The sequence below is a fragment of the Plecotus auritus genome (genome assembly GCF_963455305.1).
Source record: "Plecotus auritus genome assembly, chromosome: 3".
Lineage (NCBI taxonomy): Eukaryota > Metazoa > Chordata > Mammalia > Chiroptera > Vespertilionidae > Plecotus > Plecotus auritus.
In genome coordinates this window covers 98,817,779-98,844,201 of record NC_137772.1, presented here as the reverse complement: position 1 = coordinate 98,844,201, position 26,423 = coordinate 98,817,779, and the positions used below count along the sequence as shown (strand labels likewise).

Sequence of the window (26,423 nt, the reverse complement as noted above, 5' to 3'; positions counted from 1 at the left end):
CCCCACACAGCCTGCTGCTTGGTCATTTGGTTGCCCCTCACTAATCCCCCTGTGGTCTTGGTCGCCCACGCAGTCTGCTGCTCAGTCGTTTGGTCACCCCCTCACCAACTTCCTGCTGGCCTGGTCACCCCACACAGCCTGTTTGGTCATCCATTCAGTTGCGATGGTCACTTAGGATTTTATATATATAGATACCATTATTCTTTTTATAGTATAATGATTGAGTGGATATTTTAATGTGTTTTAAAGAATGGCATGTAGCCCATAAAGGAAAAAAATGTACAAATTTGGCTATATAACATTTTAAACCTTTTTATGGAAAAAGACAATATAAACTAAGTTAAAATACAAACAATCATGTGGAAAAATATTTGCAAGTTACATAACAGTTATCCTTAGTGCAGAATGAGATTCCACCAACCACTACAAACACAGTAGCAAAACAGGTACTGTACATTTGGACAATTCATAGAAGAAAAGTAAATGGCAATTAAATATATGAGATGATAGTAATTATCCAGAAAAAGCCAATTAAGCTAGCCTTTCAGATTACCGACAATAAAATGTTTCTTATTTTATGTTAATGGACAGGGTTTGGGGAAATAGGTATTTGCATACTCTGTTGGTGACAGCATAAAGAAGTACAATCTTTTCAGACTGCAATTTGGCAATATATATCAACATTTTAAAAGTACATATCCTTATGCTTGGTGATATCTCTTTTTTAAAATTTACTGTTCAATTACAGTTGGCATACAATATTATATTAGTTTCAAATGAACAACATAGTGATTACACACTTATATACCTTATGAAATGATATTCCCTGTAAATCTAGTACCCATCTGACATCATACATAGAGTACTTTTGACTATATTACCTATTTGTTGTACTTTACCTCTCCATGATTATTTTTATAGCTGGCAATTTGTCCTTAATCCCTTTCACCTTTTTCACCCATTTCTGCAACTCTCCTTCTATCAGTTGACCATCAGTTCTCTTTATGAGTTTGTTTCTGTTTTGTTTGTTCATTTGCTTTTTAGATTCCACATATAAGTGAAATCATGATATTTGTTTTTGTTTTCTTTTGTCTATATTGTTGCACACATGGCAATATTTCATTCTTATTCCATTTTATTTATTTGCCACTTACTCTTTACTCAGTCATCTATTGATGGACACTTAGGTTGCTTCCGTATCTTGGCTATTGTAAATAATGCTGCAAAGAATATAGGGGTGCAAATGTCTTTTCGAATTAGTGTTTTGGGTTTCTTCAGATAAATACGCAGAAGTGGAATTGCTAGGTCATATGGTAGTTCTATTTTTAAATTTTCAGTGAACCTCCATACTATTTTGTATCATGCCTGCATCAATTTACAGCCCTGTCAACAGTGCACGAGGGTTCCATTTTCTCCCACATTCTTGCCAACATTTGTTTGTTGATTTATTGATGATGGCCATTCTCCCAGGTATGAGGAGATATCTCATTGTGGTTTTAATTTGCATTTCTTTAATGATTAGTGATTGAGCATCTTTTTATGTCTTTTGGCCACCTGTATACCCTCTTTGGAAAAATGTCTATTAAGGTCCTTTGCCCTATTTTCAATTTGTCTTATCTGTGTTGTATGAGTTGCTTATATATTTTGGATATTAACCCCTTTTCAGATGTATCATTGGCGAATATCTTCTTCCATTGACTAGATTGTCTTTAGGTTTTGTTGATGATTTCCTTCACTGTACATAAACTCTTTAGTTTAATGTAGTTCCATTTGTTTTGTTTTGTTTTATTTGTTTGTTTTTTCTTTCTCTTTTGTTTCTTTTGCCCAAAGACACATATTCAAAATATTACTCAGAGTTCTGTCAAAGAGTTTACTGCCTGTGTTTTCTTCTAGGAGTTTTATGGTTTCAGGTCTTACAATTAATTTTTTAATTCATTTTGAGTTTTATCTTGTATATGGTATAAGAAAGTGATCCAGTTTATACTTTTGCATGTGTCTGTGCAGTTTTTCCAGCACCGTTTCTTGAAGAAACTATCTGCTTTCTTTGTCAAAGATTAATTGATTATATCAGTATGGTCTTATTTCTGACTTCTCTATTCTGTTCCATTGATCTTTGTATCTGTTTTTATGCCAGTACCTTGCTGCTTTGATTACTGTAGCCTAACTTGATATCAGGTAGTATGATACCTCCAACTTTGTTCCTCTTTTTCAAGATCGCTTTGACTGTTTGGGGTCTTCTGTGATTTCATATAAATTTTAGGATTATTTGCTCTAGTTCTGTGAAAAAATGGTATTTGGTATTTTGATTGGATTGAATCTGCAGGTTACTTTGAATGGTATGGACATTTTAACAATGCTAATTCTTCCTATCCATGAGCACAGTATATCCTTTCATTTATTTGTATCTTCTTCAATTTCTTTCTTCAATGTCTTATAATTTTGCAGGTGCTGGTCTTTTACCTCATTGCTTAAATTTAGTTCTAGTTATTTTTTTCTACTATTGTAGACGGGATTGTTTTCTTAATTTCTCTTTCTGATAGTTATTGGTGTATAAAAGTGCAACTGTTTTCTGAATATTAATTTTGTACAACATCACTAATCATGAACCAAATTCATTTATCGTTCTAATAGTTTTGTGGTAGAGTCTTTAGAGTTCTTTCCGAATGTTCCCCCATGTCCCACGTGGTTCAGGGTTCGGGTTCGGGCTCTGGAGGAGGCCGTGCGCAAATGAAAGAGACAAGACAAGATAATAATTTGGAAATTGGATGATGTCCGTTTTGTCTTTTAGTTGTAGTTTTGAAATTGTTGTGCGAGGCAGCAGTTTAGGTGTTTACCTATGCCACCATCTTGGTTTCTCCCAGGATATTTCTTTTCTTTTCTGTTAGTTATATAGATGTTTCCATGAGTTATATCCTTTTGTTGGATTGATCCCTTTAACATAAAATGCCCTTATTTGTCTCTTATTACACCCTTTGTTTTAAAGTCTCTTTAACTATTTCTACCCCAGCCTTTTTTGTATCTGCATGAGATACCTTCTTTCAAGGAATACCTGTTAATAGAATTTTTTCTTTTTTAATGTTCATAAAAATTAAAAATAAAGTTTTTAATTAGCAGGGGTATTTAGCATATATGGTTTTATCTGAGAACTCAGATTTTTAAAATTTCAAATCAAATGTTTGTCTTTTTTTACTGAATGTTTACTTTTATTGTCACATTGTTTAATAGTAGTAATATGAATTTTGTTATCAAAAAAGTTAAATGAATATAGATTTAATACATTATTTTAAAATGTACTTGGTGGCTTTGTAAACTGAGGAGCAGAGTGAAGAAGCCCTGTACCATCAAATAGCAATATTTAAAATTATATTATTAATTAGTTGTATTAGCTTAATTTTATTTAATTATATGTGCCTTAGCAGTATTGTTTTATTCTGTGTATTTCTCTTTTGCAGATATACAATGTTTTTTTTTAGCTGCATTATACTTTATAGACATTTGTAATCTAGTTTAATGTTTTGAGTGTTTTTACTGTAGTTGATTTCTAATTTCAATCCATTCTGGTATGAGAAGATGCTTGATATGATTTCAGTCTTCTTGAACTTGTAGAGACTTGTTTTGTGTTCTAACATGTGGTCTGTCTTTGAGAATGACCCAGTGCACTTGAGAAGAATGTGTAATCTGCAGCAATGGTGTGAAATGTTTTTTAAATATTAATTAAATCCATCTGATCCAGTGTGTCATTTAGCGTCACTGTTTCCTTGTTAAGTTTTATCTGGAAGGTCTATCCAGTGAAGTCAGTGGGGTGCTACCGTCCCCTAGTATGACTATATTGCTGTCGATCTCTACCAGAAGGTCCTCTGTAAAGTTTTTTAATATATTTAGGTGCTCCTATATTCGGTGCATATACTAGTATGTTTACCAGGGTTATATCCTCTTGTTAGATCGACCCCTTTAGAAATATGCAGTGACCTTTGTTGTTTTATGTAATGGCCTTCATTTTGAAGTCTATTTTGTCAGATCTGAGTATTGCTATCCTAGCTTTTTTTTTGTTTACATTTGCAAGGAAAATTTTTTCCACCCCTTCATTTTCATCCTGTGTGAGTCTTTTGTTCTGAGTAGATTCTTGTAGACAACATATTTGGGTCATGTTTTTGTATACATTCAGTCACCCTTTGTCTTGATTGGAGCATTTAACACGTTTACATTTAAGGTTATTATTGATAGGTACTTACTTATTGCCATTTTAATTCCTTATGCTTGTGTTTCTCTCTCTCTATTCTCATTACAGCAGTTCCTTTAGCATTTCTGGCAGTGTTGGTTTGGTGATGTTAAACTCCTTTACCCTTTTTTTTTGTCGGGGAAGCTCTTTATTTAACCATCTATTTTGAATGATAGCCTTGCTGGATATAGTAATCTTGGTTTCACATCATTGCTATTCATTACCTTGAGTATTTCATGCCATTCCCTCTGGCCTGTAGAGTTTCTGATGAGAAATCAGCTGACAGCCTCATGGGAGCTCCTCTGTAGGTAACAAGTTGCTTTTCTTTTGCTGCCTTTAAGATTTTCTCTTTGTCTTTAATTTTTGGCATTTTAATTATAATGTGTCTGGGCATGGGCCTATTTGGGTTCTTCTTGCTTGGAACTCCGTGCCTCCTGGACTTGTGTGACTTTTTCCTTCACCAGGTTAGAGAAGTTTTCTGTCATTATTTCTTCAAATACATTCTCTATCCCTTGCCCTTTCTCTTCTCCTTCTGGCTCTTCAATTATGCAAATATTGTTAATTTCATGTTGGTCCACAGCTCCCTTAAGCTGTCCTCCTTTTTTAATTGTTTTTCCTTTTGGTTCTCTGATTAAGTGATTTTTTTTCTACCCTGTCTTCTAATTCACTGATCCGATCCTTGACTTCCCCTAATCTGCTGTGTATTCCTTCCAATGTTTTCTTTATTATGCTATTTCATTCTTTCCTTATTATGCTTTTTATTCTTTATTTCCAACTGTTCTTTTTTAATAGTTGCTATATTTTTTCTCACGCTGTTGAGCATCTTTACCATCATGATTCTGAACTATATATTGGTAAATTTCTTAACTTCATTTTGTTTAGTTCTTCTTTTAGAGAATTTTCTTGTACTTTCATTTGGGGCTTTTTTGTCTCCCCATTTTGGCTGCCTGTTTGGGTTTGTGTCTGTGTATTAAGTAGATCTGCTACGATTCCAATCTCTAGTGTAGGACAGTGTCAGACACTATTTTTACTGGCCCTAAGTACCCTGTTTTCAGCAATCCACAGCTTATGCCTCCCTGTGCTGGGGCTAGTGCCTCTGGAAAGGACCAAGATGTGCACCATGGACTGCTTTTTTTAGCGTGGGGCTTAGAAGGAGATCAGGCAAAGACTCAAAGCCTCCAGAGATCCTCCTCTGCCTACAGTCTGATTGTTATCAGCATAGATTCGCCTTAGACTATCAAACCACAGGGTGGGGTTAGAGGTCTTCCAACAGGGTGTGGCAATTGCCTTTCCCCCAGGCCAAAACCATCTGCATAGCAAAGTTCCCTGTCAGAAACAGGTCTGCTGCAGCCACAAAAAGGAATGAATCAACACAGGAAACCAGGGTGGCTACCCTCCAAGCTCCAACCCTAGACACCCAAACCCTGTACTCTCCTCACACAGCTTCAGTCCACTCTGCCCTCCCTCTGCCCGAGCCCCAGCTGAGTGGTTGCACATGGAATTTTGTGTGTTGGCCTTTTAAGAGGGTACCTCCATTTCCAGCCATCTCTCCCTGGCAGACAACAACCCTGCTGCTTTTCACAGCCAGATGTTAATGGGCTTTGGGCTGGGGAGCCAAGATGGGGTTAGACCCCAGAGTTCTCAGTGGGAAGCCTCCACAGCTGATAGATCCCTCAGGAACCTCAGCTGCTATCTAGCCCAGCCACCCCTTTAGCATCTCCACATTTCCTACCAATCTCTATGCGGTCTCCACTTTCTGTCCTTGGTTATCAGGGTTCTCTCCAGCTAGTCTTCAGTTGATTTTTCAGGGTGGCTTTTCTGTGTTTTAATTGTATTTCCAGTTTGGTCCTGGAAGATTGTCAGTGTAGCTTCCACTTACTTTGCCGCCATTCTTAATCTCTATATGATCCAGTTTAATTTATAAATAGATATGTGCCCTGAGTTATAAGTAAACTTAAAATTTGTCATCATTTGGACTTGAAGGTAAAATTTAAAATTTATTACTTCAAAATATTCAGTAATTCATTCTACATTTATCAGTTACCTAGATTTTTTATAATAGTATTTTTATTCATTATTGTACCTTATTCTGATTATAGACTGGTGAGAAGGAATATCCTTGTTACTTGATGTTTTTATGTATATGTTTAAATATACACTATATTTAGATTGAGTATAGATTTTAGAGTATGAAGTGAAAGTAATAAGTGTTTTATCAGTATTTATCCCCTGAAGTTTGTTCTAACTGTTTTAAGTAAAGAACTAAATGCTATATCTAAAATATCTTCTTTGACTTGATGCAAAATGGGTATCAAATATATCTTATATTTCACACATTTAAAAAATACCAGTTTATAGTGTTTCTCAGCTATTTCATTTTCGGAAAAAACATTTTGCATCTTCTTGATGCACTCATTGTTAAGCTCAATCAGTTATAGGCATGATCATCAATTGATAGATCAAAAAATATTTTAAAGCCTCATCCAGTTAAGCAAATTTCCAAACCAGTTTCCACCATTTTTTCTTCCAACAAAGGTTAGTATAACTAGTGGCATTACTCCACTCTGCTCAGAGAATTTACTCAGCGTATTTTCATTTTTTCCTACTCTCCTTTTGGAAGCTTTACCAATTTGCGGGAAATAATCAATTTGCTTCAATGCACCAAGAGTCTTACAAATGTATTCTTTTGGTTATGGACATTCCAAAAACAGAGAAATGATTTCTAGCTCTGGGGATCAGAGAAGACTTTGTAGAGAATATATTATTACTGCGAATTAAGGGCATTTAAAGGTGGTTGGAGAGGTAGGCATTTCAGGCAAATGAAGGAACATGAACAAAGGAATTGAAGTCAGCAAGAACAGGGCAGAGAGGACATTCCGGAATTTCTTTGAACTGCAGAATTACAGTAGTGATATAGAAAGTATTTTAAGGATTTTGAATGACAGGGTAAGAAATTGTGACTTCTCTGAAACCGCTAGAAGCTGTTAAAGCTCTCTGAAGGAAGGCCTTGGGAAAGGAGAGCCATGATAAAAGATACACTTTAGAAAGATTGACAGAAGTGCTTATGATAAATTTAATGTGGAAAATACTAGAAGGGGAAAGATCAGATAGGAGTTTTCTGTGTACTCCAGGTGAGAGTTCATTAAAGTCTAAACTGAGGTGATGGAACATGGCTCTGCCACTGACGGAAATAAAAAAAAACATAGCAAAAAAAAAGTAGGTTTCAGAGTAAAGCTTGAAAGATACATTTTAATTTAGTTATTATAAAAATCAGGAAAAAGGTGTCAGTAGTTTTCATAAAATGTTACATAAATAGAAGTAGCTGGGGATGATAAGAAATAAATGCCATGAAAACCTGGAGAGAGTTGATATATATTTAATGAGCCCAATAGTATTTTTTCCTGGCCAGATATATTTTTCAAAATATTTGCTTTCGTTTATTTAAAACTATTTCTATTATTTTTATGTGCTTATGTACAAACGCATATTTGTGACAATGCTGTGATTTGTTATAGGCAAGTGTCAGATTATTTTAGCCTGGTAATATAAACAGAGAGATGAGAAATCTAGATGTAGTTGGTGTAGGAGCTACAGGCAAACCTCAGAGATATTGTGAGTTCAGTTCCAGACTGCAATGAAAAGAGTATCACAATAAAGTGAGTTGATTTTGCCTTCATCTTATAAAAAAGTGCAACATCTATGAAGCACATTGAAGCAAAACACAATAAAACAAGGTCTGTTAGTATAAGTGAAAAGGCAGTTTATTGTAAGTTATTCTGAGATTTGAAGTATTAATCAGTTTGAATAATTATAAGCCTCTTTCTTTAATGTGTTATCAGTTGTGTTGGCAAAATCAATACATTGATGGTGGGTCACAGTTTTGTTTCTATATCAGGCACTGTTCCAGCCCAAAAGATGTATAGCAGAGAACAAAATACAGTCCCTGCCTTCCTGAAACCTGCATACTAATCGGGAAAATTTAACAAAGAAATAATAAATATAAAACAATTTTTTATACCAAAACCAAGATAGGTAACTTGTAGCAGTACAATGATTTTTTTATCAATATGATAATTATGAAAATGAAATTCATTGATTTAAATGTGAAGCTTTCTTACAATTCTTAGTATTTTTAAATTATGTTTTCATATTTTGTTTACCAATAGAGAGCAGATCATCAAACAGTCTACTGAATTAGTCTGTAGAGCCTATGGTGAAGTGTATACTGCTGTGATGAATCCAGTCAATGAATACAAAGATCCAGAGAGCATTCTACACCGATCGCCGCAGCAAGTGCAGACACTTCTCTCCTGATTATATTATTTGAATGTTAGCAAAATATTGCATTCCTAGAACACTGAAGGTTTTCTTGGTATTTAGTCGGTTAATCTTTACTTTGAAATTTGATAGTTACAGTTTTCTTTGTGTCAAAAGATTTTAAGTCCCAATAATTACTTTCTTTGGTCACAATATTGTGGAAGCAAGTAACATATGTTGACCTGAATTAGTGTTGCTCCATTTCTACTCTCTATGTAGAGATGCTCTGTTATCTGCTAGCCACCTCTCCAGCTCTGCAGTTTCCCCTCTATTCTGGAATATGATTGGATGGGGAAAAAGTAGATTAAGTTGGAGGGATTTTTTTTTTTTTTTACAAGATCAGTTTTAAATTAACTATATCTAAAAAAAATAGATTTAAGAATTAGTATGAGGATATGACCTAACAAATGTCTCTTTACCTAAAGATTTGTTTGCTTTCTCATTAGTTATGTGAGTAGGTGCACTTAAACTGAGGAGCAGAAATCTACACTCAGCAAAAGTGGGGAGGGAAAGAAATAATTTAAACAGTGTGGATTCCACTCTGTGTATGTCTTGGGCTTAATTCAACATGAAGTTTAGCACTTAGAATGGGGTTTAGGTGTGTAGCCATTCTGTGCTGCATGTAACTCTGGTATTTAAAGATAGATATTTGTTATACAATGTGAACTCTAAATTCAACCAGGTACAAATTTTGTCTGATGTTCAAACCAAAGAAATAATGATCTACTCTAACAGTGGAAGAAAAATGCCAGAGTAGCAATTGCTAACTGACATTAATTGATATCTGTCTCCATGGTGGCCCCTTACCAAGAATGATTTGGGTTCTCACTTTAGAACTCTACCTATGAGTAATACTCAATTTATTTAAAAAAAATAAATTTCAGTGTTTCATGTGACCTTGCTTTGTTGGTAAGATTTTGAGAATAATTCTTATTAGCAAAATACCTTAATTTCTGGTAAATCAACCAAAAGAAGTCTTGAATTATAAATTAGAAAACCAAAGCATAAGGAAAAGTTGACTAGGTTAGGATATTTTGAAAAGTAGTAAGATAAAATTAACACTTATATTAAAATATATATAACAAATTAGTATTTGCAGTACATAGCCTATTCACCTCTCTGAAATTTATAATTCTTTATGTTAAGTAATTCTCTTGGAGCAAGAAGATTATATATCATCTCTTTTATATATTTTTAGACTTTTTCCTTCAATAACTTGTATGATATATGAGATAAAAAATAAAGTATGATGTAAATCAAGAGCTTCAATTTTATATAATTTATTTTTACTGAGAAAAAAGATTGCTACCTTATCATTAGTGAATTCCTTTGTTTTCTAAGAAAAAAGCATATTTTGACCTTTTACCTAGTTTTCTGAAATAAAACACTAAACTATTTCTAGATTGGCTATCTTCAGTATTTTTATACATTTTATTAAAGTATTTTTAGAAAGTATACTAATAGAAAGGGAAATACAGTATAGGGTCAAGTTGAGATAACCAATGGAAGGCTGATGTGAATGTGGTATCAATATGATCTTGAGAGCTAAGTCAAAATAAGAGATTAAAAGTCTTAATCCATTAGTGTAACACTTTTATTTTCCATATACTTCATAGTTTGGATTTTGAACTGTTCTGATGTGGCATAAGTATAACCTTAGATAATGCATGCCAGCCTTTCCTTCAGAGAGAAATGGTATTTACCTGGCAAAAAGAACTGTGTTCGAACTTTGCTATTTTTTTCTCCGGGCCTTTACTGGAACAACTAAAGGTTCAAGTTGAAAATTATAACCGAAATTTTAAAAATTCACTATAGGAGCTCAACAGCAGATTTGTGAAGGCAGGAAAAAGAATCAGTAAACTTGAAGGTAGATCACTGAGACTGTCTAGTCTGAGGAACAGAAAGAAAAAGTAATGGAAAAAAACACACAACAGAAGGAAGAGGAAGAAAGGGGCCAAAAGAATATTTGAAGAAATATTGGCAGAAAACTTTCCAAATTTTATTAAAAAACATTAATATATATATTCAAAAAGTTCACCAAACTCCAAGTAGAATAACTCAAAGAGATACACAGATACATATCATAAGCTATCAAAAGCCAAAGAATAAGAGGGAATCTTGAAAACAACAAGAGAGTTAACCATCATGTATGATTCTCAATAAGATTAACACCTGATTTACCATCAGAAACAATGGAGGCCAGAAGGCATTGGATGATACATTCAAAATGTTTGAAAAACAAAACTGTTAAGTTAGAATTCTATATCCAGTAAAACTGCCTATGAAATTATAGGTGAAATCAAGACATTTCCAGATAAAAATTATTATACCTTCCCTATATGAATGTTAAAGGGAGTCCTTGAGGCTGAAATGAATGGATATTAGACAATAACTAGAATAAACAAAACAAAGAATAGCAAGGGAACAGAAGACTTCAGTGACACTAAAATATCTAGAACTACTAGTAATAGATATCTGTAGAACACTCTACCCAACAATAGCAGAGTACATATTCTTCTCAAGTACACATGCTACATTCTCCAAGATAGATCATATTAGGCCACAATCTAATTCTCAATAAAATTTAAAAGATTAAAATTGTACCAAGTATGTTCTCCTACTATAATGTCATGAAATGAGAGATCAATAGCAAAGAGAAAATTTGAGAATGCATAAATGTATGGAAATTAAGACATTCTTAAATAGCCAGTGGGTCAAAGAGGAAATCACAAAGGAATTAGAGAAAACTTTGAGATGAATGAAAGCTTGGTGTGAAACAGCATACCAGTTCTTGTAGGATGCAGCAAAAACAGTGCTCAGAAGGAAATATTTAGCCTACATTAAAGAAAAATAAACAAGTTAACATAATCTTACACCCTAAAAAACTAGAAAGAGAAGTTTAAAAGAAGTGGAAAGAAAGAAGGAAATAATAAAATTATAACAGACTTAGAGAAAATATAGAATGGAAAAATATTTTAGCAAGTGGATGTGCTAACCATTCTGCAACACATGTGGAGATGTGCTTGAATACAGATGTTTGAACACATCTGTATAAAAAAGATGTTTAAAAATGTTTTCTTAACACAGCCTATTGAGAAGAGGGTTATTTTTGAGACTGTATAGCCTGGACTGACCATTATGTCATGCATACAGACAAGTGTCTAAAGACACATGTAAGACGATGTTTCTAGGAGTGCTTCCTGCTCAGTCATTTTGAGAATAATGTTACTTCAGTTATTGGGTGTGCTTACCATTAAGTATTGCATGTAGAAAGTTGTTTAAATATATATGTAAAAATATAGAATAGGCAAGTATTTTTTTAAAGATTTAAAAAATTAACTATCCTTTTGCTAGACTAACCAAGAAAAATCAGAGAAGACTCAAATTATTAAAATCTGGTGTGAAAGAGGAGACAATACTCCGAAAATACATAGGATAACAAAATTATGCATAATTATGTCAACAATTAGATGATTAGATGAAATGGACAAATACCTATAAAAACACAAACTAGACTGACTTAAGGAGAAATAGAGACTCTAAATTATAGCAAAGAGATTCAATCAGTAATCTATACACTTTGAACAACAAGAAGCTCAGGACCAGATGGCTCCACTGGTGAATTCTAAAAAATGATTAAAGAATTCATAATACTAATCCTTATCAAATCTTCTAATATTAAGTCTTTCAATCCACAACAATATAATGTCTTTGCACTTATTTATTCACCTCTAATTTCTTTCAACAGTGTTTTGTAGGTTTCAGTGGATAAGTATTCCACTTCCTTGCTTAAATCTATTCCTAATTATTTTATTGTTTGTGGTGCTACTGTAAATGGAATTGTTTTGTTAATAAACCCATATAGCTATTGTCAGTTGATTTTTCACAAGGCTGCCAAGACCATTAATGGGGTGGGGGGGAGGTGGAAATAGTCATTTTAGCAAATGGCACTGAAACAACTGGAAATTCACAAGCAAAAGATTCAAGTTGGCACCTGACCAGCATGGCTCAGTGATTGAGTATTGACCTATTATTAACCAGGAGGTCACTCTTCAATTTCTGATCAGGGCACATGCCTGGGTTGTGGGTTTGGTCCTCAGTGGGGGTCGTGCAGGAGGCAGCTGATCAGTAGTGTTCTCTCATCTTTGATGTTTCTGTCTCTCTGATCTCTCTCTTCCTCTCCCTTCCTCTCTGAAATCAGTAAAATTACATTTCAAAAAAAATATTCAAGTTGGACCCATATGTTATACTGTATACAAAAATTAAAATGGATAAAGTATTTAAATATAAGTTTTATAAAACAGAAGGAAACAGATGTAAATCTTTTGGTCTTGTGGTAGGCAATCAATTTTCATCTTTTATGTAATACTAAAGCCCCAGTGCATGAAATCCATGCATGGGGGCAGTGTCCCTCAGCCTGGCCTGCACCCTCTCCAATCTGGGATCCCTTGGGGGATGTCTAACTGCCAGTTTAGGCCTGATCCCTGTCGGGCCTAAACCAACAGTCGGACATCTGTCTCACAATCTGGGACTGCTGGCTCCTAACCGCTCGCCTGCCTGCCTGGCTGCCTGGTTGCCCCTAACCACTCCTGCCTGCCAGCCTGATCACCCCCTAACTGCTCTCCTGCTGGCCTGATTGATGCCTAACTGCTCCCTTGCCAGCCTGTTCTCGCTCCCAATTGCCCTCCCCTGCAGGCCTGATCTCACCCCTAACTGCCCTCTCTGCCAGCCTGATGGCCCCCAACTGCCCTCCCCTGCAGGCCTGGTTGCACCCAACTTCCCCTCCCCGCCAGCCTGGTCGCCCCCAACTCTTCTCCCCTGCCAGCCTGATCTCGCCCCCAACTGCCCTCCCCTGCCAGCCATCTTGTTGCGGCTATCTTGTGGTGGCCATCTTGTGGCAGCCATCTTGTGACAATATCGCACAACGCCACCTAGGCTTTTATTATATAGGATGAGCTTAAAATGTACACTAATAAAATAAATATGCAAATTGACAGTCACACACGCCAGCCAATCAGGAGTGAGTATGCAAATTAACCCAACAAAGATGGAAGTGGCCCCGCCCCGAGCCACTCTGGTCCTCTGGGCAGCACTCGTAGTCGCCAAGCGGTCAGGCAGTGCAGGACGCCTGCTATGAGGGGGAGCACAGGGGGTGGAGGGAGCTACAGGAGCAGCACTCCTGCTGGAGTGAAGTCTGAAGGCTCCAGCCATAGCAAAGACTCCGGCCGGAGCGAAGATGGAAGGCGGTGGCCAGAGCGAATGCCTGGGTCCCAGGTGCCGGAGGAAAACCGGTGCTGGCATCCAGGGGAAGGAAGGCCTATTGCATGAATCTTCGTGCAATGGGCCTCTGGTAAATATATAAGTAAAAAGCAAAGTCACACGCTAAAAACTTGACAAGTCAGTTTTCATGTTTAGTTAAATATGTGATTAAAATATAGCTAGGCCTACATATGGTTATTTGGAGGCTAAACTGTATTTAAACACAACTAGCTTGAAAATACATATTTATATCTCCTCAGAGAGAATGTGGTTTTGGAGATAGATAATATAATTATGTATTTTTACAGATCTAAATATAAAATTACTAGAAATTATCTAAGAAGTTAGTATAATAACTATATTCATAACAGCATGCTAGACCATCAAATTCAACTAACATTAATGCCAATGAATGTTAAAAGTAAAAATTTTCCTAGCACTGATGATTTAATCAGTAAAAATAACTGATACTAAGCTTATAAAAATGAGCTGAATTGGGGAAAATTTTTGGTAGGGCCAAATATTTTCATATGAAATACTTGTGCTTGCTTTGAGGGGATATGCCATTTTTGACAAAGTGTTTTGTCATTGTGTATTTTAAACAGTGAAAGTCAAGCCAATGCAGGATTTTCAAAATTTATAGCTTTGCTACCAGGAAATTTATTTAAATTCTATTTCCCTCAGTGTCAAGACCTGAAATTCCAATGGAGCAAGCATTAGATTTTGGCCTGCAAAAAGCAAAATGACAAGAAACAAGAATGGTTTTTCTTGTGCAAGCCAGCATCAAAAGTTGGGTCTCCTGTGTTGAAATGCTGTGAGCCTTTCTATGGGTATCATGTGTATGAGCATAGTTTGCAGGATTCAGACTAGAAAGAGCTGGCTGCTGTTTGCTAGCCATGCCTCAAATGGAATGTAAAATGGCAGTAAATGTAAAATGACTGAACTGAAGTAGAAAAATGCATTTGCCTTAGAAGCCACATCTTAAAAAGAAAACCAAGATTTAATTAATATTCCACAGACTTGCAATGTGTATTTAATAGCAGACCAGGAATTTTTTTGCTTAAAAACTGTATTAGTTCCTTTTCATAGAGATATAAGCAAAGCAAGCATTTAAAGGCAAAAAGCTGTTGTTAAAAACAAAAACAGCATACCAAAGTACCCTGCCTTTATTCTGAATCTTACAAATATGAAAATTACTTATTCACTGAGTATTAACAAGTTACTAATGTAATAAATCATATAATAATAAACCATCATAGATTATGCACGAACTAAAAAATGTACAAATACACTTATGATTTACTGAAAGACTCTCTTTGCAAGTGTTAAATCATTAGCCATGGTGTGGCTCTTGGTAACTGAAGATCTCTGGGAATGGTGCAGAATTAATATTGCTCCCTACCTTCTGTGTGTGATAACTGTGGGGAATCTAGTGCAATCTCTGTCATAAATCAAATTTCCAAAGATGTGGATACATTTCTGGATCTTTTTTGCATTCTTCTCATATTTATTTATTCCTACACAAATAACAAATGTCTTAATTATTATAGCTTTAAAGTAAATCGATATCTAGTAGGATGTTCCATTTTATTTTCATCTAGACTGCCTCAAGCATTCTTGGCTTTTTGTTATTCCACTTAGGTTTAAGTATCACTTATATTTCTCAAATGGCAATTGGGAATATGGTCAGTTTGATTTTGAATCTGTATATCAATTTGTGTAGAATTAATTTTTTTGCAATATTAAATAATTCAGATCATTAACATGTTAAAATGTTCCCTGTTAAATTAAGGTAGTGGTGTCCATTATTTTTTTTATAATTTTCTCCATATAAATCTAACAAAATTTTAGTATATTTATTCCTAAGGAACTTATTTGTTCATGGTATAAATTGTATCTATTTTTAATTACATTTTAAAATTATTTCTTGCTGTATATAGAAATGTAATCGACTTTTATATATTTACTAGAGGCCTGGTGCATGAAATTCATGCATGGAGGGGGGGTCCCCTCAGCTCAGCCTGCAACCTCTCCAATCTGGGACCCCTTGGGGGGGGGTCAGACATCCCTAGCAGTCAGACATCCCTCTCACAATCCTGGACCACTGGCTCCTAATCACTCACTTGCCTGCCTGCCTGGTCACCCCTTACTGCCCCTCATGCTGGCCTGGTCACCCCCAACTGCCCCTGCTGCTGTCCTGGTTGCCCCTAACTGCCCCTCCCACCAGCCTGATTGCCCCCAACTGCCCCCCCGCTGGCCTAGTCACCCCTCATTGCCCCCCCGCCAACCTAATCTCTCCCAACTGCCCCCCCTGCTGGCCTGGTCACCCCAACTGCACCCCCCCTCCAGCCTGGTAACCCCTAACTGCCCCCTTGCTGGCCTGGTTGCCTCTTACTGCCCCCCTGCTGGCCTGGTCACCCCCAACTGCAACCCCCTGCTGGCCTGGTTGCCCCCAACAGCCCCCCCCACCAGCCTGGTCGCCCCTCATAGTCACCTGCCCAACCTGGTTGCCCCATGCAGCCTGCTGTTCAGTCATTTGGTTGTCCCTCACTAATCCCCCTGCCAGCCTGGTCATAGGCAGCCATCTTGTGAGGGTGTCACGGTCAATTTGCATATTACCTCTTTATTATATAGGATTATATTAGATCCAAGCATTATTCTAACTAACTTATTGCTTCTAATGATTTTGCTTTGGGTTTTCTGTAAAGACATTTATATTATTTGGGACTGAATAACAATTTTATTTCTTTCTTTGCTATTTGTATGCCCTTTATTTCTTTTTTTTTGTCTTAATATACTGGCTAGCACCTCTAGCAAATGTTAACTAATAGCAGTGATAATGGACACTTTTCTTAATTCAGATTTTAAAGGTAATGTTCCCAATATCTCATCATTAAGAATTATGTTTCCTGTAGGTTTTCAGTATATTACCAGAGGGAAGTTTTTTTTATTCTTATATGCTCTTAATTATTAATTATAAATAAGTGTTAAGTTTTATTAAATGACTTCCAGAATCTATTGAGATAATCATGTGGTTTCCCTCTTTTATTTGTTAATGTGATAAATGACATTTATAGTTTTTCTGATGATAAACCACTCTTGTATTTCTCAGATAATCTTAAATTGATCATATTATTTTCTCTTTTTGCATGACTCAATGGATTTAGTATTGTTTTGGTACATTACTAGTGACTTTGCCAAATTTACTTATTAATTCTAAACATTACATGTAGAGTTTTTTTGTAATCTTTATAGATTCAATGACAATAGTCTGTGAGCAATGACAATTTTGTTTCTTCTTTTATCCTTTTCTGGGTTTATAACTCTGTAATGTTCAATTAATAAAACAGTAGTGTTAGACAGAAGTAGTAATAGTGGTCATTCTTATCTTTTTCCAAAACATGGGGAAGGAGGGAAAACATTTAGGTAAGATATTTTGTAGATAAGCCTTATCAAATTCAGAAAGTTCCCTTCTGTTCCTGGTTTGTTATGATTACTTTAAATCAGAGGTGGGGAACCTTTTTTGGTAAATGGCCATTTGGATATTTATAACATCATTCACAGGCCATATAAAATTATCAACTTAAAAATTAGCCTGCTAGATTTGGTCAAACATTTATTTTTTTTCTCTTTTATTAATTTTTATTGAATTTTATTAGGGTGACATCTTATCTAATAAGAGTAATAAGCAAATTGACCGTACCTCTGCTACACCCACTGGCCATGCCCACCAGCCACGCCCACAAGCCAATCAGGAGCGAATATGCAAATAAACCCAACCAAGATGGCTACGGCCACAGAGAGCAGGAGGGAGGCTTGGGTTTCCCTGGCAATGGAGGAAGCCAAGCTTTCCGTCTGCCCTTGCCAGCCCAGGCCTCCACTCAATGCTACAAAGTTTCAATGATAGAAGATAAATAAATTCCAACAAGATAAATAAATTCCGTGGCAGCCATGGAGCTGGAGAGAGCAGGAGGCTAGGGTTGCCCCCGGCGATGGAGGAAGCCAAGCTTTCCTGCACACACTGGCCTACCTTGGCCTCCGCTTAAGGCTACAAAGTTTCAATTATAGAAGATAAATAAATCCCAACAGAAATGTCTGCTGCCACGGAGTGAGCCAGGAGCCTTGGCTCCACTCCAGGCTACAAAGTTTCAATTGTAGAAGATAAATAAATCCCAGATACCAGGGCCTCTGCTTGGGTTGCCGGGGGTGTAGCCGGCCTGCAAACCACCTCAGGTCCCTCGCTCAGGCTGCCCCACACCCCAAGGGAACCCCCACCCTGATCCAGGACACCCTTCAGGGCAAACCAGCTGGCCCCCACCCATGCACCAGGCCTCTATCCTATCTAATAAAAGAGTAATATGCAAATTGACCATCACTCCAACACAAGATTGCTGCCCCCATGTGGTCAAAGATCCTGCCCCAATGTGGACACAAGATGGCCACCACAAGATGGCCAGCAGGGGAGGGCAGTTGGGAGGGACCAGGCCTGCAAGGGAGGGCAGTTGTGGGCGATCAGGCAACAGGGGAGAGCAGTTGGGAGGGACCAGGCCTGCAAGGGAGGGCAGTTGGGGGTGATCAGGCCTGCAGGGGAAGGAAGTTAGGGGTGACCAGGCCTGCAGGGAAGGGCAGTTAGGGGCAAACAGGCTGGCAGAGGAGCAGTTAGGCATCAATCAGGCTGGCAGGGGAGTGGTTAGGGGGTGATCAGGCTGGCAGGCAGAAGTGGTTAGGGGCAATCAGGAAGGCAGGCAGGTGAGCAGTTGGGAGCCAGCAGTCCTGGATTGTGAGAGGGATCTCAGATTGGAGAGGGTGCAGGCTGGGCTGAGGGACACCCTCCCCCCATGCACGAATTTCGTGCACTGGGCCTCTAGTTGGTTAATAAAATTATATAGTATACAATTCTATAATTTATTAGCTATACATTGTATTGTGGGTTCTGGGATTTCTGATGTTAGGAAATCACAATATGTAAGATTATATTTAGCAATTAGGGTAATTCAGCTCATGGTAATTGGCATATGTATAGTTACAATTTGCATTCCAGCTACTTAAACTTAGATATCCTTGATCAGGTTGAACATACTATGAGTAGAAGATCTCTTTTTCCAAGAAAAAAGATGGAGAGAGTCTTTGGAGAATGGCTTGATTAAACTGGTAAGTTAGTTTCCTCTGGATTTTGGTGATTTCCCCAGTTCTTCCATAATTTCTCAGTGCTCTGGCCATTTTCTGGTAAGTCATCGTCTTCTGGTTGCCTTTTCTTTTGCCCCAAATTTGGGCAAGTTTTTCTTTGTTTTTTGATACAAACTGAAAGATGCCTTTGGTTTTATCTATCCACTGAATACAAGATGTCATCTCGGGATTACACAGAGATTCATGAAGGTATTCAAACAGTCGGAGCTTCTTCCTGCCTTTTCTTCCTTTTTGCTGGAGAATAGAAAGTTGTACCACCTGGTTTTCAGGGATGTTCTGCAGAGATTGATGAATATTCCCTTCAAGACAGAGGTCCACAGGACGGTTTATTACTGTTTTCCAGTTATAGACAGGTTGCTCTGGAGGCAGCATACCATAGTAGCTGGCATGTCCTCTGTCATGAGAACAGTGGTTGATGAAATTCACGCAGTCTTTGCAATCTGGCGGGTACTAAAGATCACCAGTTGAATGTTGCCTCAGTACGCCAAAAGCATCTTAAAATGCTTGGCCCAGCCTATCTTGTTTGACACAAGCCTGTAAACTGCTTGAAGCTGCTGCATTTTCCAAGGGTGTCAAGTTTTTTTCTTTAGCTTGAAGGTTTCTTTGCGATTGTTTCCAGTGGCTCTGATGGAAACTGGGGGTGCTCTGTCCACCTCTGAATGCTTTATTCTCAGCCCATCCATCTTATCTGTTCTTCAGAATCCAATCTAGCATCCATAGGTACTAGGGGGAAATCACCTACTCCTCTAAAACACGAGCCTGCATCACCCTCTTGGTCAAATATTTAATTAACTCACCCCTTAACAGACCAAATGATTTCACAGGCTTTGTATGGTCTGCTGGCTGGAAATTCCCCACCTCTGCTTTAAATTATGAATGAGTATGGAATTTTATCAAAATTATTTTATACTAGGGGCCCAGAGCACGAAATCGCATGAGACCCAGACCTGGCATGCCACAGGACCCAGCGTCAAGTCCTGCCGGCGCCACAGGACGCAGCGTCAAGTCCCCGCCCACATGCCTGCACCCCGCCGCACATGCAGCCCTGCCCACCCGCATATGCCTCACCGTGCACACAGCCTCCTGGTGACCAGTCTTTGGTCGTTACGGCGTTAGGGCCACTGGGTTTTTATAACATAGATATCTATTTAGATAACCATATAGTCTCCCTCCCCCTTATTTCCTTAACTAGAGGCCCAGTTCATGAAATTCGTGCATGGGGCGGGAGTCCCTCAGCCCGGCCTACACCCTCTCCAATCTGAGATCCCTCTCGCAATCCAGAACCACTGGCTCCTAACTGCTCACCTGCCTGCCTGCCTGATGCCCCTAACTGCTCCACTGCCGGCCCGATGGCCCTAACTGCTCTCCCCTGCTGGTCTGATCCCCCTAACTGCCTTTCTGCTCTCACTTCCTGGCCTGATCCCCCTAACTGCCTATCTGCTCTCCCTCTCTGTGCCCTTCGGCCCCTGGCACAGGTGTGCTGAGAGCTCTCCACTGTGGCCCTGCCCTCATCCTGATTGGTTATTATGTGATGGTGTCCTAGCCAATTTGCATATTCCTCTATTATTACTATAGATATGGAAAATTTCAAATGTCAAAACAACCTTGCATTCTTGAAATAAATTTTATGTATCTCATCATATGATTTACTCATATTTCATTCAGAATTTTTTCATCTGTGTTCATGAGAGAGATTGCCCTGTAATTTTTCTTTCTTTTAATGCCCCTGTCAGGTATTGGTAACAAGGTTATACTGGCCTCATGGGTCATATTCTCTACTTTTCTGTTATCTGACTTTCACGTAAGATTGTTATTACTTCTTCCTTAAATATTTGGAAGAATTCCAGGTGAAGCCAATTTACCTAGAGATGACTGTGGGAAAGATTTAAATTACAGATTCAATTTTTAAACTTGATATAGCCCTATTCATATGCTCCATTTCTTTATCTGTCAGTTTTTCCCACTTATCATTGTTACTTTTTTTCCTTTTTTTCAGTTTTATTGATATACTGGAGGCCCGGTGCACAAAATTCTTGCATGGGGGGTGCAGTCCCCTCAGCCCAGCCTGCACCCTCTCCAATCTGGGACCCCTTCAGAGATGTCCGACTGCCGGTTTAGGCCTGATCCCCTAAACCAGCAGTTGGACATCCCTCTCACAATCCTGGACTGCTGGCTCCTAATCGCTCACCTGCCTGCCAGCCTGATCGCCCCTCACTGCCTCTGCGTGCTGACCTGATCACTCCTAACTGCCCCCCATGCCAGCCTGGTCACTCCTAACTGCCCTCCGCTGCCGGCCAGGTCACCCCCAACTGCCCCCTCCCTGCCAGCCTGGTTGCCCCAACTGCCCCCCTCTGCTGGCTTGGTCACCCCTAACTCCCTCCACCGCCAGCCTGGTCACCTCTTACTATCACTCCTGCTGGCCTGGTGGCCCCCAACTGTCCCCCCTGCTGGCCTGGTCACCCCACGAAGCCTGCTGTTCAGTCATTTGGTCATCCCTCACTAACCCCCCTGCCGGCCTGGTTGTAGGCAGCCATCTTGTGAGGGCGTGAGGGTCAATTTGCACATTATATCTTTATTATATAGGATTATTGACATATCACATATTAGTTTAAGGTATAAAACATGATGATTTGATATATATCAAATAAGTTTAGTTAACATCCATTACCTCACAAAGTTAAACTTTGTTCCCTAGCATGATTCTTTTTTTTTTACTTTATTGATTTTATTGGGATGACTGGTTCACAGAACCATACAGGTTTCAAATGTACAACTCAATAAAACATCATCTGAATACTGCATCAGGCATCCATTGCCCCAAGCAAAGTCTCTTCCATCCTCAATTCCCCCATCTTTGCCCACTTCCACCTAGCCCCCACCCACCTTTCCCTGCCACTATCACCACAAGGTTTTCTGTGTCTATGTGTTATGTATATATGTTTTTTGGCTAATCCCTTTACCTTTTGTCCAGTACTCCCTCCCATCTGACAGTTGTCAGTCTACATATATCCATAACTCTGTTTCTATTTCGTTTGTCACTTTATTTTGTTCATTGGATCCCACATATAAGTGAAATCAAATGGTATTTGTCTTTCTCTGACTGGCTTATTTCCCTTAGCATAATAATCCCTAAGGTCCATCCATGCTGTCACAAAAGGTAAGACTGCCTTCTTTTTAATGGCCGAATAATATTACATTGTGTAAATGTACCAGTTTTTTAATTGTTAATAATATTATAGGTGCCCCCAACCCCCCTTGCCCCTTTCCACCCATCCTGCACCCTACACCAGGCCATCCCCCACACTATTGTCTGTGTCCATGAATTATGCATATATGCATATATGTTCTTTGTGTACCACAACTGCTAGTATTTATTCCACTCATCTATTGATGGCAGATCTTGGTTATTGTAAATAACATTGCTGTGAACATAGGAGTGCATGTATTCTTTCAAATTAGTGTTTTGGGGTTATTAAGATATATTCCAATAAGTGGGATCACTGGGTCATAAGGCAGTTCTACTTTTAATTTTTTGAGACATCTCCATACTGTTTTCCTCAGTGCCTGCACCAGTCTACATTCTTATCAACAATGCACAAGGGTTCCCTTTCCTCCACATCTTTGCCAGCACTTGTATGTTTGTTTATTTTTTTAATATATTTTTATTGATTTCAGAGAGGAAGGAAGAGGGAGAGAAAGATAGAAACATCAATGATGAAAGAGAATCATTGATTGGCTGCCTCCTGTATGCCTCCCACTGGGAACCGAGCCCGCAACCCGGGCATGTACCCTTGACCCGAATTGAACCTGAGACCTTTTAGTCTGCAGGCCGATGCTCTATCCACTGAGCCAAATCAGCTAAGGCAGTATGTTTATTTTTTGATGATACCCATTCAGGCAGGTGGTTTTAATTTTCATCTCTCTGATGATTAGTGACCTTGAGCATTTTTTCATATGTCTATTGGCCATCTGTATGTCATCTTTGGAAAAATGTATATTCAGGACCTGTGCCCATTTTTTAATTGGATTGTTTTTCCTTCCTGGTTTTATATAAGTTCTTTATATATTTTAGAAATTAACACCTTATCAGATGTATCATTGACTAAAGTGTTCTACCACACAGTGGGTTTTCTTTTCATTTTGTTGATGGTTTCTTTTGCTGTGCAGAAGCTTTTTAGTTTGATGAGTCCCATTTGTTTATTTTTTTTTTGTTTCTCTTGCTCGAGGAGATACAGCAGCAAAAATATTGCTACAAAAGATGGTTCTCTGATTCTTCCTGATTCAGTTTTGAAAGATTGTAATATTTTTCTAGGAATTTATCCATTTCTCTCTGGTTGTCCAATTTGTTGCCACATACTTGTTCATAATGTACTAGAGGCCCAGTGCACAGAATTGTGCACAGGTGGGATCCCTCAGCCTGGCCTGTGCCCTGTCAAAATCTGGGACACTTCAGGAGATGTCAGACTGCCGGTTTTGGCCTGATCCCTGCAGGCCAGGCTGATATCCCCCGAGGGATGTAGCAGTGCTGAAGTGGCAGGCAGCTAGGGAGGAGCCAAAGCCAGGGCCAGGTGCTGCGCCACAGCTCATCCCCGCCCCACTGTGCCTGTCACCACCAGTGCTCAGTAGTGCTGCTTCTGCAACCACAACTGCACTCTGCAGCCATGAGCCCAACTTCTGGCTGAGCAGTGCTCCCTCTGTGAGCGCACTGACCACCAGGGGGCAGCTCCTGCGTTGAACATCTACCCCCTGGTGGTCCGTGCATGTCATAGAGACTGATCGACTGGTCATTTCAGTCGTTCTGGTCATAATGGTCGCTTTGGCTTTTATTTTTTTACAATCCTTTGTATTTCTGTATTGTCAGTTGTTACTTCTTTTTCATTTCTGATATCATTTATTTGCATCCTTTCTCTTTTTTTCTTGATGAGTCTGATTAAAGGTTTGTCAATCTTGTTTATCCTTTCAAAGAACCAGCTTTTGGTTTTATTGATCTTTTATATTGTTTTGTTAGTCTTTATGTCATTATTTCCATTATGATATTTATTATTTCCTTCTTTCTATTTAGTTTGGGCTTTTGTGTGTGTGTGTGTGTGTGTGTGTGTGTGTGTGTGTGTGTATACGTGGAGATTTTTTTCTTTTCTTTTCTTTTTTAATCTAATAAATCTTTATTGTTCAGATTATTACAATTGTTCCTCTTTTTTCCCCCATAGCTCCCCTCCACCTGGTTCCCACCCCACCCTCTGCCCTTACCCTCACATTGTCCTCATCCATAGGTGTATGATTTTTGACCAGTCTCTTACCACACCCCGTGAATTGTCAGTCCACTCCCTTTCTATGCCCCTGATTCTATTATATTCACCAGTTTATTCTGTTCATCAGATTTTTTTATTCACTTGATTTTTAGATTCACTTGTTGAACAAATACATATTGTTCATAATTTTTATCTTTACCTTTTTCTTCTTCCTCTTCTTAAAGAATACCTTTCAGCATTTCATATAATACTGGTTTGGTGGTGATGAACTCCTTTAGCTTTTTATTGTCTGTGAAGCTCTTTATCTGCCCTTCAATTCTGAATGAGAACTTTGCTGGGTAGAGTAGTCTTGGTTGTAGGTTCTTGCTATTCATCACTTTGAATATTTCTTGCCACTCCCATCTGGCCTGGATAGTTTCTGTTGAGAAATCCGCTGACAGTCATATGGGTGCTCCCTTATAGGGAACTAACTTTTTTTTCTCTTGCCCCTTTTAATATTCTCTCTTTGTCTTTTGCTCTTGGCATTTTAATTATGATGTGTCTTGGTGTGGTCCTCTTTGGATTCCTTTTGTTTGGGGTTCTCTGCTCTTCATGGACTTGTAAGTCTATTTCTTTCACTACAGGTGGGGGAAGTTTTCTGTCATTTCTTCAAATAGGTTTTCAATATCTTGCTCTCTCTCTTCTTCTGGCACCCCCATAATTCGGATGTTAGTACACTTGAAGTTGTCCCAAAGGCTCCTTACACTATCTTCATATTTTTGGATTATTTTTTCTTTTTGCTTTTCTGGTTGAGTGTTTTTTTGTTTCTTTGTATTTTAAATCTTTGACTTGATTCTTGTGATCCTCTAGGCTGTTGTTAGATCTCTGTATAATGTTTTTTATTTCAGTCAGTGTATGCTTAATTTCTAGTTGGTCCTTTTTCATATCCTCAAGGGTCTTGCTAAATTTATCGGCCTTTTCTAGAAAATTCTTGAGTAACCTTATAACCGTGGATTTGAACTCTATATCCAGTTTGTTTTCCTCCATTTCTTTCGTTTGTGATCTGTTTCTTTGTCTCTGCAATTTGGCTGCTTCCCTGAGTTTATAGAGTGGCTTTGTGTGCTAGGTGTCCTATAGGGCCCAGTGGCTCAGCCTCCCCAGTTACCTGAGGTGGACACTCTTGGTGCACCCCTTTGTGGGCTGTGTGCACAGTCTTGTTGTAGTTAAGCCTTGATTGTTGTTGGTATCACTGGGAGGAATTGACCTCCAGGCCAAATGGCTGTGAGGATCAGCTGTGTCTCTGCTGGGAGAACTTCTGTGCTGGAGACACCCTTATGGGAAAAGACTTGCAAAATTGCAAAAGCCTCTGTGCTCAGCTTGAATGGGGCAGAGTCTCAGCGCAAAGCAGACAGCATTGGTTTCCTGTCAGCCCTGCCTTAAGAAGCCCCTGTGTCTCAGTGTCCCGTGGTAATTGCTGCAAGCACCTCTGGGAGAGAGCCGCCCTTGAGTTCCACCCGCTTCCAGACAGACCAGTTTCTCCCTGAATGAGTTTGGGTCCCCAGAGTCTGGCCTGGAACTGGAGTTCAGTGCAGTCAGGAGCTTTTGTCTCCCTCCTGCTTGAGAAAGCCATCCGCGTACTCAGTTGCCAGTCCTCTCCGCACGCGTGTCTCAGTACCTCTGCCTCCTACAGCTCCTCTGAGTCTCAGTGTGCTTTTCTCTTTCCTTCTAGTTGTAGAATTTCCACTCAGCCGTCCTTCCTGTGGTTTTGGATGATGTCCGTTTTGTCTTTTAGTTGTAGTTTTGAAATTGTTGTGCAAGGCAGAAGTTTAGGTGTTTACCTATGCCACCATGTTGGTTTCTCTCTGTCTAGTTTGGGCTTTTTTTGTGTGTGTTTTTTCTAGTTCTTAGTTGTAGATTTAGGTTGCTTATTTGAGATTTTTAGGTGTAGGTTTAGGTTGCCTATTTGAGATTTTTCTTGCTTCCTGAAGTTGGTCAATAATATTATAAACTTTCCTCTCAGGACTGCTTTCATTGTGTCCCATAGGTTTTGGATTATGTGTTCATTTTCATTTGTTTTCAGGTAATTTTTATTTTTTTCTTGATCTCATTGTTAACCCATTCATTGTTTACTACCATGCTATTTAGCCTCCATATGTTTGAATGTTTTTCAGTTTTTTTATTCTAGTTGATTTCTAGTTTCATATAATTGTGGT

General features: G+C 38.5%; 2 protein-coding genes across 8 annotated transcripts in view; one reads left to right on the top strand and one right to left on the bottom strand.

The window, feature by feature from the left end:
* Window positions 1-26,423, top strand: part of COG6 (component of oligomeric golgi complex 6) — a 234,161-nt gene that overhangs the window by 111,650 nt on the left and 96,088 nt on the right. For 3 of the 7 annotated variants that reach the window (XM_080658576.1, XM_080658570.1, XM_080658569.1), the window contains one exon: window positions 8,386-10,926. The exons of 3 other annotated variants lie outside the window; for them this stretch is intronic. In XM_080658576.1, coding sequence (XP_080514702.1) covers window positions 8,386-8,533 — 148 coding nt within the window. In that variant the 3' untranslated portion in view covers window positions 8,534-10,926. Of the gene's footprint in view, window positions 1-8,385; window positions 10,933-26,423 lie in introns of those variants that run through there. One more of the 7 variants, XM_080658571.1, reaches the window with a different exon arrangement.
* LOC308243286 (transcription factor Spi-C-like) lies at window positions 18,773-19,423 on the bottom strand (the record flags this gene model as incomplete). The annotated part of the gene is given in 2 exon segments (XM_080658643.1): window positions 18,773-18,874; window positions 18,878-19,423. Coding segments are annotated over 2 exon segments (579 nt in total). The 5' UTR covers window positions 19,355-19,423.